The sequence below is a fragment of the Narcine bancroftii genome, chromosome 11 (genome assembly GCF_036971445.1).
Source record: "Narcine bancroftii isolate sNarBan1 chromosome 11, sNarBan1.hap1, whole genome shotgun sequence".
Classification (NCBI taxonomy): domain Eukaryota; kingdom Metazoa; phylum Chordata; class Chondrichthyes; order Torpediniformes; family Narcinidae; genus Narcine; species Narcine bancroftii.
The window spans coordinates 82,570,168-82,590,144 of record NC_091479.1 but is presented as its reverse complement, the minus strand read 5'-3'; the positions used below and the strand labels follow the sequence as shown (position 1 = coordinate 82,590,144).

General features: G+C 38.6%; 1 protein-coding gene across 6 annotated transcripts in view; it reads right to left on the bottom strand.

Moving 5' to 3' along the window:
• The window catches only part of borcs5 (BLOC-1 related complex subunit 5), a 67,220-nt gene extending 48,579 nt beyond the window's left edge, over positions 1 to 18,641 (bottom strand). Inside the window, exons 1-3 of one of the 6 annotated variants that reach the window (XM_069903750.1) lie at positions 18,450 to 18,641; positions 6,655 to 6,760; positions 6,147 to 6,237 (exon numbers count right to left, since the gene is read on the bottom strand). In XM_069903750.1, coding sequence (XP_069759851.1) covers positions 6,147 to 6,204 — 58 coding nt within the window. In that variant the 5' untranslated portion in view covers positions 6,205 to 6,237; positions 6,655 to 6,760; positions 18,450 to 18,641. Of the gene's footprint in view, positions 1 to 4,441; positions 4,548 to 6,146; positions 6,238 to 6,654; positions 6,761 to 10,903; positions 10,998 to 18,449 lie in introns of those variants that run through there. The other 5 variants (XM_069903749.1, XM_069903751.1, XM_069903752.1 and 2 more) reach the window with 5 other exon arrangements.
• Between the last annotated feature and the right edge of the window lie 1,336 nt (positions 18,642 to 19,977).

The window sequence follows — 19,977 nt, the reverse complement described above, 5'->3', positions numbered from 1 at the left end:
TTTAAATACCAATTTCATTGTAAAGAGGGTTAAGAAAACCTTGTTTTGGTGTGTGTAAGAACAGCTTTGCTCCAGTCCAGTAAGAGTGAAAATCCCCTCAAAGATTAATTTTTTATATTGGCCTCATTGATGTGGGAGGTTTTGCAAGAGGAAAAAAAAATACAGGGCAAAAAGAAACATCAGAAAGTTTGGAGTCAAATTTCCAAAAGGCATCAAGAAACCTGGGAATAAATATAATATTGCTTCACTTTGAGGCAACTGCAGAGCACCACTTTAGCAGTTGTGCAAATAAATGAATGCCAAAAGCTTTTCATGATAATAATGCATATATTCACTAAGCATTTTAACAAAGAAAATGGAGTAAATTAGAGTAAAATGAAGTAAATCTGATAAGAAAACAAATTAAGAACCAAAAATGTCCATTCCTACCAAACTTCGCCATTCTCTCCACTCTTTGGATGAAGAGATTTCTCTTCAATGCCCTAATATATTAGTTAGTGACTAACTAACTAACTAATGTTGGCTTCCTCCTGATCTTCCTCAAAAATATAGCATGATCGAGGAGTCACGTGATGGAGTAGTGGCCGGACGGTGAACTCCAGCCCTCTCCAGAAAAGTCGGGAAAAACAAAGGAAAACACAAAGGCACAGAAATAAAAGTTACAGAAAAGTGAGTATAAAGGTGGAAAGAAGATGGCGACAAAAAAAGAAAAATCGAAAGCAACGGTAAGAAGAGAGGAAGAGAAGACAAAGGAGGAAAAAGGTGAAGGCCTTACCTGTCCGAAGAGGCCCGCTGCGGAGAGAGAAACCCGCTCCCTCAGGTCGGTAAATAATGGACTACAAAAATGGCTCGCTGAGCCGAGTAAAAGTGCGCAACCGCGCATGCACGACTCCTTGCGCATGCGCGATGCGAATGAAAAAAAACACACCGATGGGAGGGGGGACCAGCTGGGGAGTCGATCTCCACAGCCGGCAACGACAGCTGCAGAACACCTGCAGCAAGAAGAGACCACAGAAGACAATAGAAACAAGAAAGAAGAGAAGGAAAGGGCAACAAAGAAACAACAGATGGCCAACCCAGAGGAAGAAGAAGAGGAAGAGGAAGAGTACAGTGAAATAGAAGAAGAAAAGAAAGGCAAGATAAAGGAGGTACTTTCTCTTATTAAAGGATACATGGAGTCATTTAAAGAATGGCAAACACAGGAATTTAATGATTTAAGAAAAAGAATAAACAACACAGAAGAGAAAATGAATAAAATAGAGATGACCTTAACAGAAATGGGAAAGAAAACGGACAAGATGGAAGAGCGGGCAGTAGCAGCAGAAATGGAGGTAGAAGACTTAAAAAAGAAATTGGAGGAATCTAATAAAAAAACTAAAGAGACACAAGAACTACTAGCTCAAAAAATAGATACAATGGAAAATTATAACAGAAGAAATAACATAAAGATAGTGGGCCTTAAGGAAGATGAAGAAGGCAAGAATATGAGGGAGTTTATAAAAGAGTGGATCCCTAAGACCCTAGGATGTCCAGAACTACAGCAAGAAATGGAAATAGAAAGGGCACATAGAGTATTGGCCTCTAAACCACAACCACAACAAAAACCAAGATCTATTGTAGTAAAATTCCTAAGATATACTACAAGAGAAAAGGTACTGGAGAAGACAATGGAAAAAGTAAGAGAGGGCAACAAACCACTGAAGTATAAAGGGCAAAAAATCTTCATTTATCCAGATATAAGTTTTGAACTCCTAAAGAAGAGAAAAGAGTTCAATACAGCAAAGGCAATTTTATGGAAGAAAGGGTATAAATTTATACTAAAGCATCCAGCGGTATTGAAAATATTTATTCCAGGACAACAAAACAGACTATTCTCGGATCCAGAAGAAGCACGAAAATTTGCAGAACAATTACAAAAATAGACTGAGGGAGGAAGACGGGTAATGAGAGTAAAAATGATCACGACTGATATGTATGCGGGTAAAGAGGTATAAGAGTGAATAGAGACAATGTGCATACGTGAATGTATCTGTACTTAGAGGAAAATATAGATAGTATAGACAAGAATTAATAAGGGAAGGTAATGGAATAGAGAGAATAAGGAGGGAATTAAAAGAGTGACCTTTGTGACATATGAAAAGTGAAATCTTTTCTGGGGGGGGCGGGGTGGGGGGAAATAGCGGTCACTGCAAAATCAGTTGACGCTTGCGAGTGGATTCGCAAATCCAAAGGGAGAGGGGAGATGTGGTTGTCCGACAAGGGATAAAGGACAACTCAGGAGGGGAAGGGGAGATTGGGGATAAATAAGATAGAAATAGGAGAATAAGGAAAATGTTGGATGTTGTAGGAATGTTGTCTTATAAAGAGTTGAAAATAAGAAAACAGAAATGGAAAAGGAGGAAAGGTAATGATGGAAAAACGGAAAGAGAAGATAAACAAAATATAAAAGGGCTACGCTGAACTATATGACTTTAAATATTAATGGAATACATAACCAAATTAAAAGGAAGAAACTACTAAATTTAAATGAATAAATGTATTCCATTAGAAAAAATAACATATAGGTTAAGAAATAATATTGAAATATTCGAACAAGTATGGGAGCCTTACATTAAATACAATAGCGAAAACCTACCGGGGACAAACATTACCTAAGTTGATGGAAGGAGAAGGAAAGAAAAGAATGGACTCAGTAGAATTTCTGGTGTATTTTTGTTGAATGACAACATTGTCTGACTGGCTTAATGCAACCTAGATTGTATACCTAAAATGGATGAGAGGGGGGGGTGGGGGGGTGGCTTGGGAGGAAGGAGGGGGGGGGAGAAAAAGTCACTGTATATGTGTGAAAAAGAAATAGTGTATATCACGGCTAATGTGATTTATGGTGTGAAAAATAAAAAATTTTAAAAAATAAAAGAAAAAGCATGATCTCTGCCTCCCCACCATCAAAACCTCTTCATTTTAAAAGCTTCCGTTCAATCATTCCTCATTTTCATTCAAGAGTAAAGTGATTGTTTCCAGATATGTATCGTCTGTATTTCTGGTAGCATTCTTGTAAATTTTCCAAGCATCCTCTCAAGTGTCTGTGCATCCTTTTTATAATGTGGCATCCAGAACTGTATGAAATACTTTATGAAAGGGCTAATTAAAGGTAGGTTTAACACAGCTTGCTCACTTTTCAACTCCATTCCACTGAAATTAAATCCCCAGTGCTTGGTCTGCTTCCTAATACCTTTACCAACCTGTGATAACTGGCCCATTTTTATTAATCCCTTGCTTTACTACATCACCTTGACTTGAAACTTCATAGTAATCTTTTGTGCCAATAATTCTGGTAACTTGTTGCATTTCTCTAGGTGACCACGTTACAGAGAAGTGGGGGGTGGAATTACGTTCTCATAAAGCTGTATCTCTATTTTGCCCCACGTGAAGCTGTGAATATGTGCATGCATCAAGAAATGCAAGCAAAACAGAAACAACTTTTGTATTTATTAACTTTTTCTCCCCCCACATAAAAATCCACGAGAGTGAGTTTTATTCTCTTTCTCAAATTTTGGGGTTATATTTTTTAAATTCTGCAATGGCAAATTACTATTATCAAAAAGGCTGTAACATCACAATGTGAAATTGAGTTCACTGATTTCATTAATGTACATTGTGAACAGCAGTGGTCCAAACACTGAACCTTATGGATCACTGCAGCTCATCTTCTTCCACTACAAAGAGTAACCCATTACCCACACTCTCTGCTGTTCTAAAGTCAGCTAGTAATCTATTCCACAATATCCCTAAATACACTCTCAGACCTTGTTCATCAGTCAAATGTAGAAGGGAGGCACAGTTAGCGTAGTGGTTAGCACAAGGCTATTATAGCACAGGGACCTGAATTCGAAGCCAGCACTCTGTTAGGAGTTTGTATGTTATCTCTATCTCTATGTAGGTTTCCTCTGGGTGTATCAGTTTCATCCACCCTTCAAAAATGTAAGGCAATTGTAGGTTAATTGGTATATTTAGGGAGCACAGGCTCGTGGGCCAGAATGGCCTGTTACTATGTTGCATGTTTAATTTTTTTTTTAAATGGCTGTAGAAAATCTCATCTACTGCAATACAATCGCCTGTCCGAACATCACTTCAAAAAATTCATCGAGAACACAGAACAGTACAGCATAGGGAAAGGCCCTTCAGTCCTCACTGTCCGTGAAAAACTATACAAATTAAACTAAATCTCTGCTGCCTGCAAATGATCCATTGCCCCACATTCATTGCATAATCGTGTCTATCTAGAATCCTCAAAAACCATCACATCTGTTTCCACCACTAACCCTGCTAGTTTATTCCTGGCACCTACCATTCTGTACATAAATAAAAATAGCCCGCAAGTCTCCTTAAACTTTCCCCTTATCATTTTAAATGCAGGCTCTCTAGTATTTAACATTATTACCTTAGGATAAAGATTGTCTTCTCTGTCAAAGCCACTCAGTATGTCCAACCTCTTCCTACATTTCATATCCTCCAATCCAGACAGCAACCTTGTAAATCACTTATGTATCCTTTCCAAAGCATACGTAAACATTCTGTAATGGAGCAATCAGAATTGCACACAATACTCCAAATGCATCCTAACCCCAGTTTTATATAGCTGCAACATGATTTCCTTACTCTTACTCAATGCCTCCACCGATGAAGGGAAGCACGCAAACCTGTGTGGTCACTGTGTGGGTACCCCAGATCCCTCTGCATTCCAATGTCCTTTTGAAACCCCTGCTATACAATGATCCTCTTATCAGTGAGTGCTCTTTGATTTTTGCCCTTAAGTAGGAATGCATTACTTTTATTCTCAATGTAGATCTGTCTGTTTTATGGTTCATAGGGCCTGTTCCATGCTCTTAGTTCATAGCTGTATTACAGTTACCACCTATCAGCCCAATAGACAATAACTGCAATAATAAATTTGAAGGAATAGGCCACTGTTTCAAAGGCAAATGATCAGATTGGATTTCAACTGCATATTCCTGTCTTACCACAATAATCTTTCACCACCTCTCCCTCCCCGCAACTTTACTGTCAAGCATCTCTCTACCAATGCATTGAAATAGTAAAAATCTATTGGTTAACAGGATTCCAGAGAAAAGATATGCAGAGAAGTAATTTTGCTTCCTAAATGGATGGACCCTGATTTTTAAACATCTACTCTGATAAGTACAAGAGCTTGAGGGGATTTAACAATCAAGCTCCCTCTTTCTCTTTTAAAAACCAATGGATACAAGCCTGGCCCATCTAACTTTTAATTACAAGTTAACCTTTCCATTCCAGTTATGAGCATTGTTAATTTTCTCTGAAAAAGTGAGGCACATCGGAGTAATGTAGCACGTCAGCACCTCTACTAGCACTTCCTTAAATAAGGAGTCAAAGTTCAAAGTTTAGATTTATTGTCAGAATACATACACATCATAAAACAACTCTTTCCTGAGGGCCAGACAGAATTTCTACTTATCAGTCATGTAAATTGTACTCAAGAAAAAGGTACAGATGCAAAATAGAGAAGTGTAAACAAAGAAATAAATATAAACAAACTGACGGTATAAACAAATGTCCTTAAATAAGTTTGTTGTTTTAGGAAACTGACGGTAGAGGGGTAGAAACTGTTCCTGAACCTGATAGTGTGAGTCTTGTGGCACCAATACCTCTTTCTTGCAGCAGCAAGAACAGAGTATGTCCTCGGTGGTGTGGATCCTTGATGATTGTTGCTGCTCTTTGCGGCAGCATTCCATGTAAATTTTCTCGAAGGTGGGGAGAGTTTTGTCTGGGATATACTGGGCTGCATACACTACCTTTTGCAAAGCTTTCCACCCAGCTGGTCAGCACACTTTCCACTACTCATTTGTGGAAGATTACCAAGATTTCCAATGTGATACAGAACCTCCGCAAACTTCTGAAATAGAGGGGCTGACATGCTACATTACTCTGATATGCGCCTCACCAATGAACCATGTAACTGGAGCATAACCTTCTTATTTTTGTATTCCATTGCTCTAGCAATAGACAAGGACATTCCATTAGCCTTATTAATTAATTACTTGCTGGCAAACTTGCCTCTTGTTAATTCACTGCCATTAAACCAAAATTAATGTTTAACAGTTACATACCTGACGCATGACATTCAGGCTGTTTATGATCGTGATATGTACTCTGTTCAGCTCCCATGGTATTAAAATCTAGTCCCGAAGAACCACAGCACTGCACAAACAAACATTTAGTTTTAGATGATTAGGAGGCAATGAAGACAGAAACAATCTATTGCTTTACCCCAGCACATCTGATACCTCAAAGAAAATGGCAACAATATCCCACTAAATCTAAATAATAAAGTGTGTTTAATTCTTCACTCTAACGACACTCCAAATTTAGGATATGGTTTTGAATCGACCACACTTCCGTTCCAATTTTTCAAATCTGAGTGGACATAAAATGAATACACATTCTATAACCTCAGATAGATCAAAGGTTGAGTGCAAATGTTACACTTTTATTAAGTTTGAAATCTTTTCAAATTGCATCATAATTTACGATAAGTAACGGAACTAGAAGTACAAAGCAAAAACTTTTAAAATTGAGGGGTTGATCTTAAATTAAATTTAGAATAACTTAATATACACTGTGAGCTTGGAAATATTCTTTCTGATTTTCTCGTCCATGGAAGTTGCTGTTCACTTGCACTTTGTATTTCTTTGATAAATATTTTCCCACAGATGCTAGAAATCTGAAATAAAACCAGAAAACCTCAGTTACATCTCACAAGATTTCATATTCTCCTCCCTTTTCCTTTTCAGAATTGAGAAGCGATCACTCCCTTTGCAACTCTTGACCTTCTTGATCTCCAGGTGCAGCGAACAGTGCAAAATTTAAAAATGTTAAAGGTGATGCCACTAAAAATTCACCTCTAGCCAAGAGGAATATTGATAGATATTACCAAAGAATAAGTGAAACAGTTTTTTCAAAAATGCATTACAATAATGTGTACCAAAGGATTTAACAGTAGAAGGTGCAACACGAGCATTCAAATACAGTGTTGGAAATTGTATGGTCATGCACTTTGGTAGAAGAAATAGATGGGCAGACAATTATTTAAATGGGGAGAAAATTCAAAATTCCAAGGTGCAAAGGGACTTAGGAGTCCTTGTACAGGATACACTAAAGGTTGACCTCTAGGTTGAGTCAGTGGTGAAGGAGGTGAATGCAATGTTAGCATTCATATCTACAGGAATATCATACAAGAGCAAGGATGTAATGTTGAGGATCTATAAAGCACATGTGTGACCTCACGAGGAGTAATGTGTACAGTTTTGGGTGCCTTATTTGAGAAAAGATGTGCTGGCTTTGGAGAGGGTTCAGAGAAGATTTACTGGAATGATACCAGGAATGAAAGGGTTAGCATATGAGGAACGACTGTTGGCTCTTGGACACTACACTTCAGAGTAAAGAAGAATGAGGGGGACCTTATAGAGGCATTTTGAATGCTGAAAAACCTGGACAGAGTAGATATGGCAAGGATGTTTCCCATGTTGGGGAATTTTCAGACAAGAGAGCATAACTTCAGGATAAAAAGGCATCAATTTAAAACAGAGATGCGGAAAAATGTCTTTAGTCAGAGAATTGTGAGTCTGTGGAACTTGTTGCCACAGGTAGCGATGGAAGCAAAGTCATTATGTGCATTTAAGGTGGAGACTGACAGTTATCTGATTAGTAAGGGCAACAAGGGTTACAAGGATTAAACCGGGGAGTAGGACTGAGTGGGTGGATAGATCAGCTCATGATTAAAATGGCAGGACAGACTTGATGAGTCAATGGGTCTACTTCTGCTCCTACATCTTGTGATCTCATGAAAAGTACTATCAGAATATACCAATGTTAGATTAAAATCAGTATAGTAGAGATTAATATACAAGAGAAAACAAATCAACGCACAAAATAAGGAAACACAAAAAAATGCAGATCAGATTCTGGAACCTTGGGAAACAAAGAGAAGCAGGATTCATGGAGAGAAAAGCTCCATCAATGTTTCAGGTTGGCATGCTTTGTCAAGACAGTATCGAATCCTGATAACCAGTCCCAACCCAAAACGTGACCTGACCATTTCTCCTCATGGATGCAGCCTGCCCAGTCAAGTCCCTCCTGCTTCTCTTTGTTCACACAAAGTAGGTAATTCCTGTCCACATGGATTTCTGAAGGGCTGATTTCCTTTGACTAACTTGATGGCACCTTTAAGAGTGAATGAAAAATATTGAAGTAGATAGATGGATGAGGTTATATTGATGTTTAGAAAGAATGTAACATTGCCCTGTGTAAGAAATATGATGAGAAAGCTTATTTGCTATTGATAAAGAGGTAGAAAGAAAATGAATACACATGCTCACTAATTTAATTATGTATCATAAAAAGACAAACAACAGATTAGCCTAGAGTTTTCATAGGTCAGAGTTTTATTTTTCTGGCAAAATAAAAAGATGATCAATGACTTACCAAGGAAAGCACTCAGTTTGTTAATTTTTTCCTGATATCACAGCTTAGTTTTATCATGTTCTTTCAAATAAGAACTGAAAGTCACATTAACCTTGTACTACAGCTTGGGTTAAATGCTTTACAGTTTCTGTCATTGGTCAAGTATTTCAAACTTGCTATAAGATAGTCTCTGCCTTCAGCATAACAAAGTACTTTTCAGCAATGCTAATTTGCATTAAGTCATTTAATATTGCAAATGGAAAAAATTGTCCAGCTGGGTTACATCCTACACTTCAAGAAAAATTATTTTAGTTGCCTCTTCGCCTAAATATTCTCGGCCAGATTTAGTCATTGAGTATTGGTACTTCAGATGTACCTGTATTAGCTTTGTTAACTAAACAAATGCAAACAATTTTATTAATTTGTTTCATTATAAGTTCAAGCAAAAAAAATTACTCATTCAAAAATGACAACTTATATTGTAAGCCTGCTTATAAACCAAACTATAATTTCTATTCACTGTCTTTTATTGGATTGAATTGTGCTTGCTCGTATCCTCCCACCATTATGCCTCAGCCCGTATGAACTTTTGGGTTCACAAGTCAAAATGTTTTTCAGGCTTCATGTCCACACCATCCTTCATAATTAGCAACCTGGGCCCAAGAACCTGAGGTCTAGGCCCAAGTCAAATTGATGGTCTCTTGATAGCACCCTGGTGTCAAAGGCACTTTAACCATTTTTAAACATCTCCAATAATCAGAGACACTTAAAGATATTTAAAAATAAAAGCTACTTTAAAAATGGAAGAATATTCCATTTATTTTTTTTTACATTCTAAATGTTAAAATTCAGCAAAGGAGAAAATAAATGCCTTTATCTGTAATCATCTAAATTCATATTGGTGAATCCACTGAACCAAGCCATGAAAGACCCCAACAATGAAGACGCTGTTTACATCCGGTACCGCACGGATGGCAGTCTCTTCAATCTGAGGCGCCTGCAAGCTCACACCAAGACACAAGAGAAACTTGTCCGTGAACTACTCTTTGCAGACGATGCCGCTTTAGTTGCCCATTCAGAGCCAGCTCTTCAGCGCTTGACGTCCTGCTTTGCGGAAACTGCCAAAATGTTTGGCCTGGAAGTCAGCCTGAAGAAAACTGAGGTCCTCCATCAGCCAGCTCCCCACCATGATTACCAGCCCCCCCACATCTCCATCGGGCACACAAAACTCAAAACGGTCAACCAGTTTACCTATCTCGGCTGCACCATTTCATCAGATGCAAGGATCGACAATGAGATAGACAACAGACTCGCCAAGGCAAATAGCGCCTTTGGAAGACTACACAAAAGAGTCTGGAAAAACAACCAACTGAAAAACCTCACAAAGATAAGCGTATACAGAGCCGTTGTCATACCCACACTCCTGTTCGGCTCCGAATCATGGGTCCTCTACCGGCACCACCTACGGCTCCTAGAACGCTTCCACCAGCGTTGTCTCCGCTCCATCCTCAACATCCATTGGAGCGCTTACATCCCTAACGTCGAAGTACTCGAGATGGCAGAGATCGACAGCATCGAGTCCACGCTGCTGAAGATCCAGCTGCGCTGGATGGGTCACGTCTCCAGAATGGAGGACCATCGCCTTCCCAAGATCGTGTTATATGGCGAGCTCTCCACTGGCCACCGTGACAGAGGTGCACCAAAGAAAAGGTACAAGGACTGCCTAAAGAAATCTCTTGGTGCCTGCCACATTGACCACCGCCAGTGGGCTGATATCGCCTCAAACCGTGCATCTTGGCGCCTCACAGTTTGGCGGGCAGCAACCTCCTTTGAAGAAGACTGCAGAGCCTACCTCACTGACAAAAGGCAAAGGAGGAAAAACCCAACACCCAACCCCAACCCACCAATTTTCCCCTGCAACCGCTGCAATCGTGTCTGCCTGTCCCGCATCGGACTTGTCAGCCACAAACGAGCCTGCAGCTGACGTGGACTTTTTACCCCTTCCATAAATCTTCGTCCGCGAAGCCAAGCCAAAGAAGAGGAGGTTGAGTTGCAGGTATTACCTTATTCTGGCATAATATTGAGGATCAGATTCAAAGCACATCAGATCTTAAGCAGAGCCTGCCCAGTTCAGGCAGTACTGTTGCAGTGAATTCAATGGAGAAGTATGGCTGAATATTTTTAAATCTTCTTTTAGAGTCTGAGATTATTTAAATGCTGTTTTCTTTATTAATTTTAGTCATACAGTAAAAATGAGAAATGTCTAATATTGGAATAACTGAACATTGCTTTGACAGGGGAAACAGCTTAGTTAGCCAAGCTTCCGGCAACAGTTTCATAATTTGGGCTTGTTGTATCCACCACGTGGTAGGACTTGTAAGTATATCATGGCAAAGGACCTCACCATTGAGTTGTGGCCAGCTTCTTTCATCGGAGTTAGAGGAAAGTTGAGAGGGAATTAAGTCATCAGATCAGTGATGAGAGCAGGTACTTTGCGACTGACCGCAGAATCTCAGCTATTTGGTTGGAGGTCATATCTGATCGCCCAGATTAGAAACACTCACAACCTATTGACATGGGACAAATATAAAGTGCTTGTTATTTTGTATTATTTCTCAAAGAGTATTTAGTAATCAAATTAAATGATGAGCTGTTTTACATTCAAAAAAAGTTTAATGTTTCCTTGTGGCTTTACTCATTAATGTTTAAAGAGTCCATTTTCTGAAAGATGGCGATGATACGATTTTGAATTTATCAATTCAAAGGGCACATTTCCACAGCAATAAACACTAGTGGTTCATTCAATGCTGGAATGTCAGGGATGCAGCATCTCCACACAGAAAGAAGGACTGACATTAACCCCTTTTCCACTGGCATTCCAGTTATTTGGCTGTGCAGTGTCCCAGGATAAGAAGCCCTTTGTGCCGTTTCCACTGGGACACCCTTAGCTGGGGCAAAACTCATTCCTGGGGACGGAGTGTTCTAACCAACTAGAAACAGGTGACTTTCTACTGTCCCATTTCCACTGGTTTTATCAGCACACCAGCATCTGCTGACGCCGGGGATATAAGTAGGGGTTGAGGTGGTTAATCCCAGCATGAAATTGTCATTTTACGCCAGCATGCTATGGTTTTTTTTTTTTTTACACTGGTCCCTGTCCCAGTTAATTCCTGGGACAAGGTGCCAGTGGAAAAAGGGCTAGTGAATCCAAAAGGCATCTATGACAAGACACCAATTAATGCACATGTTCACATTGATGTTTGCTGGGCAACCTCAATTAAATTACATCTTTTAAAATGGATGGTATGCACAGCTAACTTCATAATAAGCTCACCTCAAAATCAAATGGTCAAGTTTCACTCCAGAATACATGCAACGAACACTTCCATACAGTAGTGAGACAGGATGACAATCTCCTTTCAGATGGGACGTTGTCTTTAGTCTGTCCACCAGACAAATGCAAGATGTTCTGGCACTAAATTATGTAAGGAATTCTCTACAACATCTAGCATTTAGTTTTAGACAGTGCCTTCAGCAGGAATCAGATCCCAAGATGCATGGTAGACTCAGAACCGAAGGAGGCTACTAGAGCACTTCAAAAGGATGGCCACTAATAACAAAAACAATATTATTAATTTTGTGATTATTTTTGGTATTTAGTAATTGTATTAGATATGTCAAATTTGAAGTTTGCTACTTTTAATGTTCAGGGATTAAACAACCCGATCAAGCATAAGAGAGTTTTGGCATATATCAAAAAGATGACAATTGATATTCCTTTTTTACAGGAGACACATTTGAATGAAAAAGAAAGTATGAAATTGAAGAGGGACTGGGTTGGACATGTTTTTTTTTTCTTCACTTAACTCTAAAACTAAGGGAGTAGCAATTTTAATATATAAAAATTTAATCTTTTGAATTACAATCAATGGAAATGAATGCAGGACTTGTAAGTATATCATGGCAAAGGACCTCACCATTGAGTTGTTGCCAGCTTCTTTCATCGGAGTTAGAGGAAAGTTGAGAGGGAATTAAGTCATCAGATCAGTGATGAGAGCAGGTACTTTGCGACTGACCGCAGAATCTCAGCTATTTGGTTGCTAATTATGGAGGATGGTGTGGACATGAAGCCTGAAAAACATTTTGACTTGTGAACCCAAAAGTTCATACGGGCTGAGGCATAATGGTGGGAGGATACGAGCAAGCACAATTCAATCCAATAAAAGACAGTGAATAGAAATTATAGTTTGGTTTATAAGCAGGCTTACAACATAAGTTGTCATTTTTGAATTGTAAGATTTTTAATGAATTTTGGACTCTACTTAACATTTATGTACCGAATGTGAATGATGAAGCATTTATTTCAGATGCATTTTTGCTTCTGGGACAAGCTAATGAAAATTTTTTGGTTGGAGGAGATTTCAACTGTGTTTTGGAACCTTTATTAGATAAATTTCCAAAAAATGTTAAAAAATCCAAAATGGCAATTCAAATTCGAGCTTTGATGAAAGATCTTAATTTAGTGGACATTTGGCGACGTCTCAACCCAACAGAGAAGGATTTCTCTTTTTATTCATTTAGACATGAATCCTTTTCTATAATTGATTATTTTTTTAGTATCGGCACATTTACAAGGGAAAATACAGCAAGCAGAATATAAAACTAGGGTAATTTTAGATCATTCCTTGTTGTATTTTACTTATGAGAGTTCGGAAAAAATTCGTGCAGCTTATCGTTGGAGATTCAATACGATGTTGTTTTAAAAATCTGGAATTTATTGAATTTTTTTAATAATCAATTTTTTCTTGGAAGAGAATGTTAATTCCGTTCAGAGTAAAATTATATTGTGGGATGCTATGAAAGCTTACTTGAGAGGTCAAATAATTAGTTAAACCTCTTAGGTTAAAAATAATTATTTGACCGAGAGACTTGAATTAGAGAAACAGATTGATAAATTAGAAAAGGAATTTCAGAGAGATGTGACAGAAAATCAGAAAATAGAGTTGTCTAGATTGAAATTGAAATACAATACATTGCAATCTTATCAATTTGAATGCTTGATTAATAGATCTAAACAATGGTATTATGAATGGGGTGAGAAAGTGCATAAGGTACTTGCATGGCAGTTAAAGAAAGAACAGGTATCAAGGGTTATTAATGCAGTTAGACAAAATTCGACTGTTACTTACAAACCTCATGAGATTAATGATGAGTTTTACTCATTTTATAAGAAACTATATACTTCTGAGGAAAAACAGGAGAATGGATCGATTGATTCCTTTTTATTGATGTTGAAACTACCGGTATTAGAAGAAGACACATTGGAGCTGGAGGCTCCTTTTACTGATTTAGAAATTAAATTGGCTATTTTGGAAATGCCAAATGGAAAATCACCTGGTGATGACAGGTTTTCAGTTGAATTTTATAAGGTATTTTATGATGATTTATCTACAGTGTTTGGAGATGTGTTACGACAGATTAATGAGCATTATGATCTACCTGAATCATGCTCAAGTGCCTTAATTACTGTAATTCCTAAGAAGGATAGAGATCCGTTGAAGGTGTCTTCATATAGACCAATTTCTTTGTTAAATGTAGACTATAAAATAATAGCTAAAGTATTAGCAAATCGATTGGTTAAATTTTTACCCAAGTTGATCAAACAGGTTTCATAAAGAATAGATATGCTTCAGATAATATTCTTCGAGTGATTAGTTTGATTAACAAATATCGACAATGTCCTGACCATCCGATGGTGATATCTCTCGATGCAGAAAAGGCCTTTGATAGAGTTGAGTGGACCTTTTTATTTAAAGTTTTAGAGAAATTTAAGTTTGGTCCTTCTTTTATTGGTTGGATTAAAGCTTTATATAATAAACCAATAGCCAGGATATTGACAAATGGTCAGATCTCAGAACCTTTTAAATTAACTCATTCAACTCGACAAGGTTGTCCTTTGTCTCCAGCTTTGTTTGCATTAGTAATTGAACCTTTAGCACAGCTGATACGACAAAATACACAGATACAAGGTATGAGAGTTTTAGATGAGGAGTATAAAATTAATCTATTTGCTGACGATGTACTGGTGTATTTAACAAACCCAGCTCAGTCACTTTTACACTTGAAGGAGTGTTTAACACAATATGGATCTTTGTCTGGATATAAAGTTAATTGGGAAAAAAGTGAAATTTTACTGATAGGTGAAGGAGATTATTCAGTTTATAAAAATATTATTAATTTGAAGTGGACTGATCGAATTAAATATTTGGATATAAATGTGGATGTTGATCTTTATATAAATTAAATTACGTACTGTTAATGAAAAAGATCAAAGCTGATTTGATTAAGTGGAAGGATCTTCCTATAAATTTAATTGGAAGAATAAATACAATTAAAATGAATATCTTTTCACGTATACAATATTTGTTTCAGTCAATTCCATGTTTATTTAATAAGAGTTTTTTCCGAGATTTAAATAAAATGTTTAGGGAATTTTTATGGAAGGGTAAATTTCTGAGAGTAGCTTTGAATAAATTAACTTGGAAATATGCATTAGGAGGATTACGTTTACCACATTTTCAAAATTATTATGAGGCAGCTCAATTTAAATTTATTAGTTCTTTAATGGATTTGGAACGGCCCCCTAGTTGGGCTAAAATTGAAATGGTGAATATTTTCAAATTTGAAATACATCAATTTTTGTTTTGGTGGAATTTAAATTTATTACAACAATATAATGTGCATATACTAAAGCATTTAATGAAGTTATGGATGAGGAAAAATAGAATGATAATTTCTAAGGGTAAATTATTGACTTTAACACCGTTATATAATAATCAACTTATTCCTTTTTCAATGTATAATCAATATTTATTACATTGGAAATCTAAAGGTATAAAAAATTTGGGGGATTGTTTTAAAGAAGGTAAATTTTTATCCTTTAATCAAATGAGGGAAGATTTTGGTATTAATGAGAATTCTTTATTTGTTTATTATCAACTTCGATCTTTAGTAAAACAAATATTTGGTAGAGATATGATTTTACCTAAATTGACTAAATTTGAATCTTTTCTTGTGATTGTACCAAAGAAGGGATATATTTCATTGATGTACCAAATATTACAAGAAAGAAAAAAAGGGATGGGATAGATCTAAGATTAAATGGGAAAAGGATATTAATCTTATTTTTTCTGAGGATGACTGGTTAGATATCTGTCATGATAGTGTTACTAGATTGATAAATGTTTGTTATGCAATGGTTAATTACAATTTTTTTTTACATCAATTGTATTTAACACCTGAAAAGTTAAAAATATATGGTTTTAGGGAATCAGACTCTTGTTTTAGATGTGGTAATTTGGTTGGAACTTTTTTTCATGCTGTTTGGTTATGTTATGTTTCTTTTTGGAAAGCAATTCAATGATTTTTGGAACATTTGTATAAGATTAAAATACTTTTAGACCCGGCAATATTTTTGTTGGGTAAGTGAAGCCTTTGAAAGATTTGGGATTAGATAAATTTCAGATTGCTTTTGTATATTTAGCTTTATCTGTAGCAAAAAAAATGTACAGCAAGTACATGGAAAAATGCTAATGTGATTGATATTAATAGATGGCATAATGAGATGAAAACTTGTTTCGTAATGGAAAAAATCATGTATGTTTTACATGATAATTATTCTTTTTTTCTTAATAAGTGATCTTTATATTCAGAATATTTACATTTAAATTTACTTTGATTAGATTTTAGTAAATATATTTTAGTTTTTTTTTCTTTTTGGCTCTCTTAAAGAGAGCTGGCTGAGTGGGGGAGGGGGTGATCTTTTTTTATAATTTTTTTTATTGTTCACAATATGTACTTTTTTTTTACTGTATGTAATAACCTTGTTGAACGAATAAAAAAGTTGTGAAAAAAAGGTTGGCCACAGAACAATTGCTTAATTAGTACACGAACAATTGCTTAATTAGTTCAGAACAATTGCTTAATTAGTACATTCTGTCTAATGCCTTAGACAGAAAAGGACACCTTGGCCTTCCATGTTCACACCAGTTCTACCAGCTGCATCATAAAGGAAGGCTACAGAGAAAAGGAGCAGAAAAGACAAGAATTTAAGATGAGAGTTGACCTACAAGTTAGATCAACAACCACACAGAACAGTACAATGAAATATTGAGTGAGCCAATATTTATATTAAACATGAATTATAGGCCAGTCAAACCACATAGGAATTATTCTCAAAATGACAAAAACACATTAAGGCTTATCAGTAATTTGGCTAAAGCATATAATACTGAAAGTTGGAATGGGCGGAAGATGATCAGAAGAGGGCCACATTATCTCAGGCTGAAACTGCAGAGTGCCAGGTTTAGCCAGCTACTTGGATACTGTAATCGGAGCTGAACTTGTAGGGGATCAAACTTGATACAAGAGTTAATTGTGGCCATCCCTCAAGGTCAAAGATGATGGACTTCGTTCCACTTTCCACAGAGCGAAGACAGCTGTGCATGTATTTGTTTAACATGTACATAATTTACCCTCCAAGAAGCACGCGATACTTCACACGTCAACCAACTAGTTCCAAAGATAATGGAAACTGATGATTGGAGATTCAACTGCATTCACAGCCACTGAGATTGAAGTAACTTCTTCCGCCTGTTCCGTTGTTGAGGTTTTAGTTGAATTGTTTTTTGTCAGGGACCTCACCCTCAACCTTACCAACATGGGTGGACCATAGGTCCAGACAGCACAGCACTCAGGACAACACAAGCTACTCCACCACAAGGTGACAATCCACAAAGAAGGAACCTTACCGCCATGGGTGGCCCTACCAGGAGCAGAGCTCCAGACAGCAGAGCTCTCAGGACCATAGCACCAGACAGCAGAGCTCTCAGGACCATAGCTCCAGACAGCAGAGCTCTCAGGACCATAGCTCCAGACAGCAGAGCTCTCAGGACCATAGCTCCAGACAGCAGAGCTCTCAGGACCATAGCTCCAGACAGCATAGCTCTCAGGACCATAGCTCCAGACAGCATAGCTCTCAGGACCACACAAGCATCTCCACCGCGACAAGGAGACAATCCACAGAGAAGGGACCTAACCCTCGACCTTACCGCCATGGATAGCCCTACCAGGGCCACAGCTCCAGACAGCCATCGCTCTCAGGGCCACAGCTCCAGACAGCCATCGCTCTCAGGGCCACAGCACCAGACAGCCATCGCTCTCAGGGCCACAGCTCCAGACAGCCATCGCTCTCAGGGCCACAGCTCCAGACAGCCATCGCTCTCAGGGCCACAGCTCCAGACAGCCATCGCTCTCAGGGCCACAGCTCCAGACAGCCATCGCTCTCAGGGCCACAGCTCCAGACAGCCATCGCTCCCAGGGCCACAGCTCCAGACAGCCATCAGTCTCAGGACCCACACAAGCTTCTCCACCACGACAAGGTGACAATCCACAGAGAAGGGACCTCACCCTCGACCTTACCGCCATGGGTGGTCCTACCAGAGCCATAGCTCCAGACAGCCATCGCTCCCAGGGCCACAGCTCCAGACAGCCATCGGTCTCAGGACCCACACAAGCTTCTCCACCACGACAAGGTGACAATCCACAGGGAAGCGTTAATATCGAACAACTAATGACAGCAGAGGAAAACAGATTGTGGAAAGGCAAAAATCGCTCATCTCGATGCACACAGGGTGTGTAAATACAGGTAGACAAATGCTTTTCCGAAGTGGACCTCTCAGAGCGACAATCCAAAGATGCAACAAGACACAAACTGTTCAATAGCACGAAATGACTCGTTATCTGACATCGGTCTTTAAACAATTAAATCCACCATGGCCCGTTTCTCCTGGACCACCAATACTGAACCAGCCCATTGACAAACAGCGTGCAGGGCTTTGCTTTTGGTTGTGTTTCACGACTGGATGCACGGTTTTTTTTAAAAAACCCACCTACATTTTTACTTCGAGCTGGGAACGGTGTCAGGGAGCACAGGAGAATAAAAAAAGGTCTCTCGTTGGAGGGATCTGGCCACGCTTCCGCCACGTCCTTCCCAGGAAAGCCTTTTAAACCCGCTCAGGTGCCCGCGCCCCTCGCAGCCTCCTGCAGGCCGCCAGGTTCGCAGCGCGCGCTGGCCGGGCGGGGCTTCTGAACGCGCAACGGTGATTGGAGCAGGCCCCGGCGTCCGGCCCTTACACTTCCGGTTGACATTCGACCCCCGAGGACAAAATGGCTCCAGGCAGAGGCGACGATTAGTTGAGCTCGCATCAGGTGGAGATTTTTTTTTAATTGTACGTTGCGGCTGTCAGGCCACGTCGCCCCCTCTTCTCGGATCTGCTTCGAGGCGCCCGACCACGGTTGCCCCGCCTTTAAACCCTCTCCCGACCACCCCTTTAAATACTTATCCTCTACCGCTTTCATTTTTAGGCTGTGTGGGTGTGGGGGGATTGTTCACATTAGCAGGGCCTTTCATGAATGCATCAGGTTCACCCTCTAACGTACCAGCAGAAACAACACCATTGTGCAACCTCCACCCTCTCTCCAGGCAACATCCTAGTAAATTACTCCGTGTCCGAATTTTATACAATGCTGCCAAGTAGCTCTGACATAAGATATGCTAGTTTAAAAATTAATTACAAGTTCAGCGTTATAAATGGAGTGGTACTCGTTTTCAGCTTTCAATCCCGAATTACTATGAATTTTTCATACGGCTATGGTTTAAATTCTCCCAACACTTTTTTAAGTGTACGAGTATTAAAAAGTGTTTGCTTCATTGTAATGATAAATTGTATACTGGTGAACCTTTAAAAATGAAGTAAACATACCAACATTGGAGAGACGGCGGTCTTTCCGGCGCTCGAGTGCATTCAAAGCTCCCACTGTGAGCCAAGGGAAAGCTAAGCACATTGGCCCTGACTCGCACCTCCCTTGGGAAAAAGGCCCAATGGATTTGAATCCAGAGAATAAAGATCAACACCCGGCTCCATAAATAACTACAAAAGCTGGTCATTAAAAGGACATCATCTGAAAAACCTCTCCCAAGAACGTTTTTTTAAATTTCACAAGAAACAAATTAAATTGACCATCTTAAAATCAGATACAGCAACATTTCTTGCCCACACTTTTGAAATCTACCAGTTCAGTAATACGTTCCTCTTTTTTAAAACTATTGGCTTGGTTTTCATTTCCCTTTATTCTGAAAGTATTTTTAAGTACTTTGGAAATATTTTGTCACATTAAAAATAAACTGCATTTGATCTAATTGTGGCCTCTTTAAATAATGATTGAACCCTGCTCTCACTGAAGGCCAGGTGAAAATTTGAGTTTGCATCGGAGACCATGGTGCACTATTTTCTCTGCTTTGACACAGTAGTCACTTTTGAAGTCATATTTATTATCTCTCTTCCCCCCCCCCCCCCCTTTCAGTACTCAAAGGCTGGTGATAATTAAGGAGTTTTGCAGGATCATCTGTGGATAGTT